This window comes from Oncorhynchus keta, chromosome 26, assembly GCF_023373465.1.
Source record: "Oncorhynchus keta strain PuntledgeMale-10-30-2019 chromosome 26, Oket_V2, whole genome shotgun sequence".
Lineage (NCBI taxonomy): Eukaryota > Metazoa > Chordata > Actinopteri > Salmoniformes > Salmonidae > Oncorhynchus > Oncorhynchus keta.
The window spans coordinates 23,761,173-23,774,671 of NC_068446.1; the positions used below are offsets into that span (position 1 = coordinate 23,761,173).

The window sequence follows — 13,499 nt, forward strand, 5'->3', positions numbered from 1 at the left end:
CCTGGTTCGCGCCCGGGTCTGGGCGAGGGCACGGTCTAAAGTTATACTGTTACAAATGCTTTGACCCCCTGCCCTCAAATGTGCTTCATATGGCCATCCTCTTGAAGTAAAAACAAAGTGGAGAGGTGACCCATTGCTATTCTCAGTGACATTTTGCAACATTACGTAGAAACACTTCATTGTCCATCCCTATAATGAGAGCACTTAACAGAGGAGAGAAACGTTGGTCCCCAAGGCTCCAACTCATCACTGTACTATCTTCCATTCACTGTCCAATCACCAGTCTCTCTTCCTCTCCTAGTTTATCCCAGAGGCACAACTGAGCAGGGGGAGCTCTATCTCATTGCAGAAATGGCCAATTTCTCCTTCTCTATCACTCCCGCTCTCGCTCTCTCTCACACACCCACACTGACCCCATGGGAAGACACTCAATTTAAACCAACATGGCTCTGCTAACAGAAGCACTTTGATACATTCTGAAAAAAAGTATGTTTCCTAGTTCCTACTGGCCATTTGAAATAGATCCCTCTTTGATTGCTGCCAGGTAGACAGGGTAAAATAGAGCATCTAGTCATGCCGTTGTATACAATGAATCTGTCAATAGCAGATCGGGAAGAAGCTTTACCATAATCTTCCATCTAGTTTGAGAATCTCCAACCACTGTGGTTCCTGTCATCTCCTGCTCCCCCTGCTGAGCATTAGAATAAAGATTAAAGAGAGTCAGTGGGCGAGACAGTGGGAGATGGAGGGAGGGAGGGGCCGACACAGACCTCAAGCAACAACCACCTGACAGCAGGTTACCCAGGAAGATACCAGCAGCCAATCAGCAAACAGTCTCCAGCCATCTCTCCAGAGGGACAATGGACAGACGGGCAGATTTGAGCACTGAAGGACACTGTTTCTCCTACATACTGCTGGCGCATGTGCCCATGCACAAACACAAGCACACACAGGGGCACAACACTTCGTATTGTGTGTTTATACATACAGTACTGTGATAGTTTCAAAGTGAAGTGATTTGTTTGAGATGAAAGAAGTCGATGGGGGGGAGAAACGTGATTAAGAAATAGCTTTGTGCGAGTTGAACATCGTTCCCAATGAAACTAATTTGTAGATAATGAACAGTTTCTCATTTCCCCAGCTCAGCAGCTTTGGAAGACTAATTGTTAACCTGAAAGATTAGAAGAGCATGTAATGGAACGCATTTCATTTGCCTCAACACAAATAAAAGGGAAATACCTTGAAATACCTCAGCGGATGGTACTGCCACCATTGTCTATAGTTCACCCCCTCTTACGCCTGGGTGTTTGTGCACTCTGTGAGAGAGAGATGCGATAAACTCAGAACAGACAAGGGCATAGTCGCCTATGTCTCTATTTTTCTCAGACAGTATTTGACTTGTTGGGCTCCACACTCATGACATATTGTGCTGTCATAATCTTAATGGATATGGATTGAATAATACACAATAATTCAATATATATATTTTTTAAATACCATAACCATGATCAAAGTTGATCATCTTGAAGAGGACGCAATATGCCACAACCCATGCAAGATTGATCATGTCCATGAATCCAAAAAAAAAGGTTACGTTTTACATAACATGACAGATGGCAGCCCCAAGCTAACTGATTTGGCTTTGGCCTGACTAAAAATGCTACAGTAACCTGTCACAGTCAACAGAACAAGCCAACTGAGCAGAGACTATGTCTGAGAGTCTTTTAATCGTGAACAAACACTCTCACTCCTGAGACCTGCTTCATCTCATTCTCATCTCAGTCTGTCTGTTGGCTATCAGCCCATCCATATGATACCCAGATTACTGCCAACACACAGCACACTAACATGCTGGTCTCCATAAGGATGTCTCCATCCATACTTCCTTTGTACGAGAGAGATGGCGCTAACCTACTGATTGCATAGACCTACTGCTCATATACCTTAAAAGGCTAAGTGCTAGTTCTCCGGAAAGACCTGGACTACTGTGAGCACCGATAACCTGGTGCTCCCCGGTCCCATCCCACCCTCTACCACACATCCCTTCCCCAACACCCATTCAGGCGAAATCTAATTCACAGATGAATAATGGATGGACTTTCATCTATCAAGATTCTTTCCCCACTCTTCTCTTGCACTGTGCACTATAGCTGCAGAGATAATGTGGAGGGGAGCTCTCTCTCTCTCATACTGGAGGCAGCATATCATCACGTTTGTGTAGTGTCATAGAGCAGTAGAGTAGAGGCACTTACAGAAGTTGCACACATGGGGAACCTTTTTAGTAGCCTAGGGTCTGGGAAAAAATGTGGCCTTTTACAAACGCATTTCATGCAACTCTAAGTCATTTTACATGACTGGAGACTATGGCAGAATATTTTTTTCTACTTTGACACTGACAAACTGAGATCAATAAAAACGGCTTTGTGTAACCTAAAAATATCGTAGACTACAATATGAGGAGGAAATTATAGTCCTTAAAATGCTTTCCAGTTTCACTGACTAACTCAATGATGAGCAGCTCACTCGCTGGTGATTGCCGATGCGCTCGTAACAACAGCCTCTCTCTCTCTTGTTTGACAATATTTGGAAGTTGATCAAATATGTTGGTAGCCTACAGCATAGCCTTCTCTTATCAGCAGGAGCCATTTGTTTTCCAACCTGTGTTTTCCCTCGATTGTACTGTTAATATTGCGAAAGGCCTGTTTTGTCAGCATGCTGTTTTTTTACTGACAGATTTGCCATGCGTTCCCAACTGTAGGCTATTCCTTGTTGTAAACTAGGTGGTTCAAACCCTGAATGCTGATTGGCTGAAATGTGTGGTATATCAGACCATATACCATGGGTATGACAAAACATTTATGTTTACTGCTCTAATTATGTTGGGAACCAGTTTATAATAGCAATACGGCACCTCGGGGTTTGTGATATATGGACAATATACCACGGCTAATGTCTGTGTCCAGGCACCCCACGTTGCATTGTGCATAAGAACAGCCCTTGGAAGTGGTATATTGGCCATATACCACACCCCCCCGGGCCTTATTACTTAATTATTGGGCTACAATCCACAGCTAGGCTATTTTTTTTAAAGCTCTGTGGCTAAATGATAGGCCTTCTCATGGTGTAGTAGGCTATTCTGAATGACTTCATTCAGTAATTCTATAACTTTGGCAAATTTATTTCAATTTATAAGGAGTGCTGCAGTTCCTTCATAACTGTTTGCGCAATTCTATAAGGAAATAAATGATGACGTGCAACACTGGAGAGATGAGAGTTGCAGGCTCATGTCTATTAGAGCAGAGAGGGGGAGAGATCATAGAAAGGGAATCTCATTCTAGTCATGTGAAAGATACTGGCACACTTCTCACACAGCCACAGCCACAGCCAGGAGTTGGTCTCAAACATAGGTAACATTGTTGTGCAAACCATAAACCCGGTCCAGCCCAATCCAAATATTTGGCCAGGCTGAAAATCACCTTTTTTTGTGGGGGCAGGAGAATTAACGAAGAGGCAACTTGAAAGAACTTTGATCGCTTTTGTTAAAATGTTTACATTGCAAAAAGTGAGAAAATAAATGTCATGCCATGAGAGGTACAGGATCCTGCCAAATAGGTTCTGGTACAAAACGGAGACGTGCCGGATACTGTTCAAATTAAGCACTGTTTTAAACCTAAACCTAACCCTAACCCTAACCCTAACCCTAACCTGAACTGTAACCTTAACCACGCTGCTAACCTTATGCCTAACCCTAACCTTAACTGTAACCTTAACCACGCTGCTAACCTTATGCCTAACCCTAACCTTAACTGTAACATTAACCACGCTGCTAACCTTATGCCTAACCCTAACCTTAACTGTAACCTTAACCACGCTGCTAACCTTATGCCTAACCCTAAAATAAAAGCCCATTTTGACTTTGCAGCTGGCCCATATAGTGGAAACCTTAGCTCTACCTCCAGGACAAGATTCATCCCAATAAAAGGCAACTTGTAAGGAGAGGGAGAGAAAAGGCCACATCTCCCCACTCCTTCATCCAATTAGTCCCCTGCTTTTTCATTGTTCATTACCCTGATTCGATTAATCTATAACCTTGAGTTTCCTCTCAGCTCTTTATTGACCCTCCCCATCCTCCCATCTCCCTCTCTAGAGCACCAGTCAGTATGTTGATCATCCTTGTAGACTTCCCTCAACTCCTTGATATCTTTAACAATCTCCACTAGATAAATGCCCCCAGGCTTCTTCCTCCTCTCCTCCTACTGTAAAAGCAGTAAGCACGTGAGGCTTTTTCTACAGATGCACGGCCAGAAAAGTGAGATACGGGTGGCACCAGGCAGCTAGCGCTGCTAAGGAGGAATAAACCCACAAACACTGAGCAATTAGCATTTTCATCTAAATCAGAGAGGCAGCTTGTGAAGCAGCCCATCAATAATGCAGGCTGGTGGGAGACCCTGGCTGCTAGGCTACTGGCCCACAGAACGTACAGGGCTGTGTCCTTGGGCTACTGAGACTGAGGAAGGCTCCTGCTCAGAACTCCTGCTTAGATCCACACAGGGGCCTCTCCTATTGCCCACTGTAATAACAGCTGCTAGACCTAGACACACGTGAGTGGAATAACAATCACTAAAATAATACCACCGCCAGGCTTCAAATAGCCAGCCATGTCCTTTAGCAACCAACAGCAGCAGACAAAATGGAAGGCCGGCCCATCGCAGAAGGTGGAGAGCTGCGAGTGGAAATCATCATGGAAGGTGGAGGTCTCTGGGAGTGTGATTCATGTTAGCGCTTTCATTAAGTGGATTACGTACTCATCTCACATTACTATTCCTCCTCGTACGAATTAATTGGCACTAAAAGGGGAATGGCAGCGAGGAGGCAACAGGAGCCATTGTGACGACGTTTTTACTACCATGTTTATTTTCCTTAATTAATGCAATGGTGCCTTTGAAGTGCAATAATAAATGTGTCCAGGTGAGGCGTGTGAACAAAAGACTGCCATATTGAGGATGAAAGAGATCGAGCATAGTGTTGTTCAGTGGTCTTTGACCGGAGAAAAGCAGGCAGGATAATTGCTAGTGACTGTTCTCTCAGCAGGCAACAAGCTTGTCCCCCTCTCCTCTCTGATAACAGCTCTGCTTACTGCTCCACTCTGAACGACCTTCACCAATGCAGACTGGGGAGTCTGTCTGTGGCTGCAGCCAAACCCACCCACACACACACACACACACACACAAAACACACGCGCGCGCACGCACGCACACACACACACACGCACACACACACACACACACACACACACACACACACACACACACACACACACACACACACACACACACACACACACACACACACACACACACACACACACACACACACACACACCACTATCTCACCAATTTTACAACCAGCAAGATAACTTCTAATATTGTCTCCCTCCATGTCAGTTTCCTACATAATAATCTGATTGGTGTGATCTTCGGTCTGAGTTACCTGAAGTGTGCTGGAGCCCATCTGCTGGTATTGAACCTGAGGGCTGAAGTTGAGACACAATTGCTTTTCTGCTGTTATTGATTCAGCTACATAAAACATTAACATGTTTTGAGTTTCAGGAGACACCCCTGGATTTCTATGAGGAACTACACAGGAAGAAAAACTCCACATGACAAAGGGGCTGAAGATGGTTGGCTGAGCCAATAGCTAGCGGTATAGTATAAACACATACTTTATAACATCTATTGTATTCCATACAAAACACAAAGGCTAGCTGTGTAATCAAGGTATGAACAGTCCAAAGGAGGCTGGCTGGATGAGCTATAGGAGGAAGGGCTCGTTGTAATGGTTGGAATGGAATAAATGCAACGTGGTCAAACATGTGGTTTCCATTTGTTTGAGACCATTCCATATATTCCATTCCAGCCATTACAATGAGCCCTTCCTCCTATAGCTCATCCAGCCAGCCTCCTCTGGAAGAGTCATATAATATTCCACTGCAATAACAGTGTAATCAGGCTGCACTGAGGGCCATGTTGCCTGCTGAGTCAGAAACAGTGGTCAGTGGGACTGCTGTGAGGAAAGAGGGGGAGGGCTCAGCCTGTCCAGAAGGCTGCTCTTCTGCCCAACTGAGCCATCATTCTTTATTATGGTGCTTTATCCTTTTACAGTCCGTCTCAAACTGCTGCTGCTCCATACAGTAATAACACTGAAGCACACAGATACAGAGGCATTATGCATCAAACATCAACAACCAATGTACTCAGGGGAAGACACGTAAAGACTCCCCTCATTCCATTCAATCTGCAGTTTCACGCATGGCTTCTGTCCTCCGAGCTATGTATTATAGAGCAACCGAGAGAGACTATAAAACATTTTACTGCCCGTTTGTGATAAAGACCTCAGCTAACTTAGTGTACGTGCTTGGCTGTGGGAAATCATCTTTATGGTGTCCTCCTGTGAGCAGTCAACAGCACAACCCTTCCCCCACATTCCTCCTCTACCTTGGTCAAGCTATGGGGGGAGGGGTGGGCCCCGCCCTTCCCCATGTGAATCATCCTAGATCACCCCTGATGTAACTCGGCCAATAGACTAGGCCACTACGGCATGTAACAACACTGAGAAATAGTTCCGGAGGCAGACTAATTCCTCCCATTGCTGTGTTTATCTGCAGTTATTGTTTTAAAATCTCATAATCGGCGGGCTAATTGAATTGGACTTGGTCTACTTTAGGGAGAGACCCCCCCCGCTGGTAGACCCGCGGATCCATTTCCAAAAACGGGGCCTTTTTCTTTTGAACTCAGTCAGGGTCTCATTGTTGCACGTTGTAATAGTAGAAAACACAAGGTGCAATTTCGAAACTTGGTTGTGCATCAGCAGCTTTCCTCTTGTTATGTCACTCACTGACAGTCACTCAATTAGCCCATGTTTTCCTCTTGTTATGTCACTCACTGACAGTCACTCAATTAGCCCATGTTTTCCTCTTGTTATGTCACTCACTGACAGTCACTCAATTAGCCCATGTTTTCCTCTTGTTATGTCACTCACTGACAGTCACTCAATTAGCCCATGTTTTCCTCTTGTTATGTCACTCACTGACAGTCACTCAATTAGCCCATGTTTTCCTCTTGTTATGTCACTCACTGACAGTCACTCAATTAGCCCATGTTTTCCTCTTGTTATGTCACTCACTGACAGTCACTCAATTAGCCCATGTTTTCCTCTTGTTATGTCACTCACTGACAGTCACTCAATTAGCCCATGTTTTCCTCTTGTTATGTCACTCACTGACAGTCACTCAATTAGCCCATGTTTTCCTCTTGTTATGTCACTCACTGACAGTCACTCAATTAGCCCATGTTTTCCTCTTGTTATGTCACTCACTGACAGTCACTCAATTAGCCCATGTTTTCCTCTTGTTATGTCACTCACTGACAGTCACTCAATTAGCCCATGTTTTCCTCTTGTTATGTCACTCACTGACAGTCACTCAATTAGCCCATGTTTTCCTCTTGTTATGTCACTCACTGACAGTCACTCAATTAGCCCATGTTTTCCTCTTGTTATGTCACTCACTGACAGTCACTCAATTAGCCCATGTTTTCCTCTTGTTATGTCACTCACTGACAGTCACTCAATTAGCCCATGTTTTCCTCTTGTTATGTCACTCACTGACAGTCACTCAATTAGCCCATGTTTTCCTCTTGTTATGTCACTCACTGACAGTCACTCAATTAGCCCATGTTTTCCTCTTGTTATGTCACTCACTGACAGTCACTCAATTAGCCCATGTTTTCCTCTTGTTATGTCACTCACTGACAGTCACTCAATTAGCCCATGTTTTCCTCTTGTTATGTCACTCACTGACAGTCACTCAATTAGCCCATGTTTTTGATTGATTAATTAGTCTAGCCAGCTATCTAAACTTGTAATAACCATGGCCGAATACCGACCGGGCACGCTGGGCACCTCCAGGTGGCCCCCATTGAATTTGTTATTGCAGGAAATGAACCAAATCTGGTACAATGCATTTAGTTAAGAGAGTTAAGTAGTAAATTGTTTGCACAAATCAGTTGACTGCATGTGTGTGTATGAATGTGGGTTAGCAGACCCGCCAGCCACTTCAGCCCCTCGTGATGAGTTCAGATTCTTTCCGTCCACCAACCCCCATCAAAGTTGCCCATCCCTGATCTAATTCGATCTTACTGGAGAGAGACAGAGAGGAGGAGCCTGAGCTCGGGCCAGATGCTCCTCAGTTCATTCTCCTGGACTGAGCTGCAGTGCAAAAGCTGTTCTAATTCAAAACTAGGGAGCAAGAACAAAGGATCTCCCAAGAGGTTAAAGGCCATAGAAGACTACAAGTACTCTGGTGCTGTATGGAACTAGAACAAGCTCTCTTAATTACTGAACATTTATCCGAGTACGGTAGGTAGCGCTGATCAATGCATTTCTGTCAAAATGTAAAATAACTTTCCTCATCAGTCCTGAAAACAGGCTTATATTTACTCCTATATAGAGAAGGTCACAGTGTAGCAATTGTTTGGGAATTGATGACAGACTAAAATCTTCATCAACACAACAGGTAGTAAGTATTGTATGGCCAATACAGTATTGTGTCAGGAGTTGTATGGCTCTCACATCCAAACCATCCAAACAATGCCTTCAGCCTGACCACAGGAAAGCCTACGGTGTTGAGAACAGTGGACACACAACCCATTGTGCTGCACCACAAGACATTGAGTAACATGCACTTCTGGGGTATCTGATAGAAGCCTGGATGAAGAGAAGGCCCTCACAGAGGCTTTGAAGTGCTGTATTCCTTCGTGTTGAATCTCTACTATAACTGTATCAGGTAGCGGGTCAGCTAGAGGGAGTGGTAATAACCCAGTAAATTGTCTCCCGGAGGCACCAGTACTCTCACAGAATACCTATCCTGACTCAGACACGGCAGGCCTCGCAGTCGAGAGAGAGAAAAACATCTCAGAAATCACATTCCCGTAATTACTCTTTCATTGAGGGGTGATTTAATAAAATCATCCCTTTTTTAAACTCAATCAGATTTGAAACAGGGTCTGTGTGACGAGAAGTTCTGTGCTAAGCGTATATTTCACGGGAAGCCTGTTAATCTCGCTCCTCATATGAAAAGTAAAGTGTCTGGCGCTGAAGTACAGGGGTTCAAAATCAAATCAAATCAAACTGTATTGGTCACAGGGCCTTCCGAGTGGTGCAGCAGTCTAAGGCACTGCATCACAGTGCTAGCTGCGTCAACACAGATCAGTTCGAGGTTCGATCCCAGGCTGTGTCGCCGCTGGCCGCGACCGGGAGACCCATGAGGCGGCGCACAATTGGCCCGGCGTCGTCCGGGTTAGGAGAGGGTTCGGCCGTCCGGGTTGTCCTTGTCCCATTGTGCTCTACCGACTCCTGTGGTGGGCCAGGCACATGCACGCTGACATGGTCACCAAGATGTTTCCTCCGACACATTGGTACAGCTGGCTTGCAGGTTAAGCGAGCAGTGTGTCCAGAAGCAGTGCGGCTTGGCGGGGTCGTGTTTTGGAAGACGCACGGCTCTCGCCCTTAGCCTCTCCCGAGTCCGTACGGGAGTTGCAGCGATGGGACAAGACTGTAACTACCAATTGAATATCACGAAATTGGGGGAAAAAAGGGGGTAAAGAAATTAAATTATAATATAAAAAATATATTGTACTGCTCACATACACATTTAGCAGATATTACAGCGGGTGTAGTGAAATGCTGGTGTTCCTAGCTCCAACAGTGCATTACTATCTAACAATTCAACAACCTTCAATATCTGTTCCAGTACAGTAGCTGGTCCCATGTATTCCTTCTCCTATTTCTCTGTTTTTCCATTATTTTACTCTTCATGGTGGCTTCAGGAGTGACCTACATGGCAGCTCTGACAGGGGCAGACAGGATGTGATTCATCAGCCATCTTGAGGATAAGACCAACCTCAAACCCTCAGGAGAATGTTTAAAGGAGACAGCTCATATGTTATCACCAACCTGGACAAACAGACAACTATGTCATTTAGGCTTCACATGCCATCATTGGTTGAAATATGAGGTGAAAGTTTGGCTGATTAATCATACTGTCAACGGCTGTTCGCAAGGCTTTTCTCCTCTCACCACGATGCGACTAGAGACTACTGTACTAGAGACTATAAACACAGGCTGACAGTGTGGTCTTTGTCAGATTATTCCATCCTTCATGAGTGGTGAGGGAGTCTTCTTTTGGAGTCGTATAGCGGAAACCGACCATACCTTCAACTTGTCAACCTGGACACAGTAAGAGTGGGCAGCATTGAGCAAATTCTCAGTTCTGCTTCTTTTTCCTGCATGCTCGTTCCAGCCATGTTCATCTCCTAGCCTGTCAACCGCACCTGCCAACTTCCTCTTTCCTATTCCACTGGAACTTTGGTTTTGGAAACAAAGTCAGACCAGAGGAGGCTTGGACACACCACTCTCTCTCTCACACACACACACACACACACACACACACACACACACACACACACACACACACACACACACACACACACACACACACACACACACACACACACACACACACACACACACACACACACACACACACACACACACACACACACTGGAAATAATGTCTCTCTCACACCTTAACAGAAAGGCCCGGCCCGTCGGCACAGTCTCCTGGAAGTAGACCTTCAGAGAGATGCAGTTCCCCAGAGAACAAGCACTAGACACTTTTCACAGATCAGTGCCAGACCGTTCAACCATCACGTCTGGGGAGAGTCCTCACGTAGTCCTCCACACAGAGCAGCACTTCTTTGTATGATGTAAGTAGGATATGCATTCTGTCATGTAAACCAATTCTAGCATGACAACTCAGGCATTCATCTAAATATGGTTGCTGGATGTTGAGCATGTTTTATGCGACCATTGTATTTAGAGGACTTCTATAAGAGGACCCTGAGTGTGGTCATCCAGTGACTAACTGCACTGCAACTGAAGAACTCTTACCTCCCATCACTCTGCATCTAAAAACAAACCATTACGCTGGTCCCTGTCACGCCTCGCTAGCAGCCTGACGTTGTATATTAATTATAGCCAAAGGCCTTATCTCAGCACTGCACAGTGGTAGGGAAGTCACTGCACCCAGTGGCTGCTGGGTCGTGTGAGGGGTGGCTGGATGATCACTGGAATTTCCTCTATTTTTAGCAGGGCCTGTTATTTCGGGGTGTCAGTACGTACGGGTGCGGGGCGAGCTCATTCTGTCCATGGACCAGGAGTTGACTTACCTTCTATGGATGGGGCCTGGTCCTGGGCTGCATACAGCATACTCTTGAACGCCTGGAAAAGGAACAAACAGAGGGGTAATCACTCGTCAGTTTCTCTACTGTACAAGCAATGACCTGCTGATGTTTCATCCAATCAACACCTTTTCATATGAGTAAATGATTGCAATAATTAGTGGGGTTGACGTAATGAACAAGATATCGTTGATTGATAAATTCAAGTAATCTACTTACATAGCCATTGTCATGAGTCTTATGATAAGTCAATTACTTCACACAAATGAAGAAAGAAGACCAGAAAACTAAGTAATATATTGAAGGTATATCTGAAATGTCCAAACTCAGTACATAATGTCTACAGGGAAAAATGACCTTCGGCAACGATCGGCAAGATGTGTGAAGTCGCTCTGGATAAGAGCGTCTGCTAAATGACTTAAATGTAAATGTAAATGTAAGATAATGAGTTATAGGACATCAATGCCGTTGTATTTAACCATGATGTCTGATGGACACCGTTTCCCTGTCACATTTCACATCTCTCAAATGAAACAGAGATAGAGGCTAGTTCTTATCAGTTCTCACAGTTCTTATCACACCCAAGGATTTTTGTCTATGGTTGAAGAGGGACCACAGATGTGCAGGGAAAGTTCTCATGACATTGTTGAAGGTGCTCTTCTAAAATCACATTCCTTATTTTCAGAGAAACCAAACGCATTGGCTCCGTACACAAATGAAATAGAGATCTGTAATCCACTAGGATCCCTTGCATGAAAAAACAAGTTGTTAATGGTGTACTGCACCCTAGGAAATATAAATCCAAAATACAGGTCTAACCTGGCTGCTATCAGGCTACCTGCCATGGCTAGATCAGCATACCTCCGTCAATCTGGTGTAGATGTCAAATTGAATAGAATCAAGGAAGACATGGATGCATTGTACAGTGGAGTTAAATGCAAACTATTAACGATATATGGTGCCATGGTCTCTCTCTGTGGAGACACCCTGGCACAACATAAACTGGCAGGGTTCAAAGAGAGTGTGGGCTTTGCCTACAGTAAGTGCAGACACTGTGAGTGTTCTTTTGAGGACATGCAGTCACACTTCAATGAGGATGCATATACTAAAAGGACGTTGGAGAAGCATGTCAGACAGTGTGATGAAATAGAAAAGGCACAGACGGACTTGCTTAGACAACAGCCTGAGAACAACATATGGGATCAATAGAAGGAGCAAGTTAGTTGAATTCCCAGCCTTTGATATCATACAAACGCCGCAAGACATTATGCATGTAATTCTGGAGGGCATAGACCCATTGGAAGTCAAATGTGTTTTGAATCATCTCGTTGTGTCAGGACAGATTGATTGATTCCCTTGTTCCCCTCTAGATGTTAGAGATCGGCCATCCCCAATTTCTGTTTCTACATTAACGTCAAGTGATGGATAAACTAAAATAGTCATCTGGGCAAATGCTTGTCCTGCTAATGCTATTGCCATTTGTTTTGGAGAGTTTGGAAGTCAATGCATATATACAACTGATAATTGATCTAATAGAGATAGTACAGATAGTATTTGTACAGATAGTATTTGTACAGATAGTATTTGCACCTGTTCTTTCCATTGTGACTGTGTCTAGGTTGAAGTTACTCATTGAAAATCATTTGAAGCATTGGAAGGAGCTTTTTCCAGACCGCAATGTTACACCTAAACAGCATTATATGATACATTTGCCATCACAGATAAAGTCATTGGAGCCAATGGTTAGACATATGTGTATGCAGTTTGAGTCTAAACATTGTTTCTTTAAACAATGGGCTTCCAAGCTCAAGTCTTTGATTAATCAGAACCAAATATATGAAAGCTGCCAAAATGTTGACAGTTCAATGCACCCAATTCTTTCAAATGAAAGGTAGATGGGACCTGTATCAGAGGTTAAAGATCAACAATATTTACATGGAAAATTGAGGGACTTCCGAGGTTTCAATGAAGTAAACCAAATCAACTGTAGTAAATACATAACTCAGAAGTCCAAAGTACTGAATGGTAATATGCCAGAATCTGGACTTGTCAAAAACATATTTCTTGGTGATTCTAGGCTTTATTGTTTGGTATATCAACCACTTCAAACTATACGCTTTGATAGAAACCCTGTGGTTTATCAAGTTGAGGTCCCACACCTTGCACAGGTCACTGAGTTAGTGGATGCTGAAAAGCTGGTTA

General features: G+C 44.2%; 1 protein-coding gene across 1 annotated transcript in view; it reads right to left on the reverse strand.

Annotated features, from left to right (window-relative positions):
• LOC118358666 (xenotropic and polytropic retrovirus receptor 1 homolog) overlaps positions 1–13,499 on the reverse strand; it is a 102,151-nt gene that overhangs the window by 82,126 nt on the left and 6,526 nt on the right. Inside the window, exon 2 of the mRNA XM_052480411.1 lies at positions 11,286–11,337. Within this exon, the coding sequence (XP_052336371.1) occupies positions 11,286–11,337 (52 nt within the window). The remainder of the gene's footprint in view (positions 1–11,285; positions 11,338–13,499) is intronic.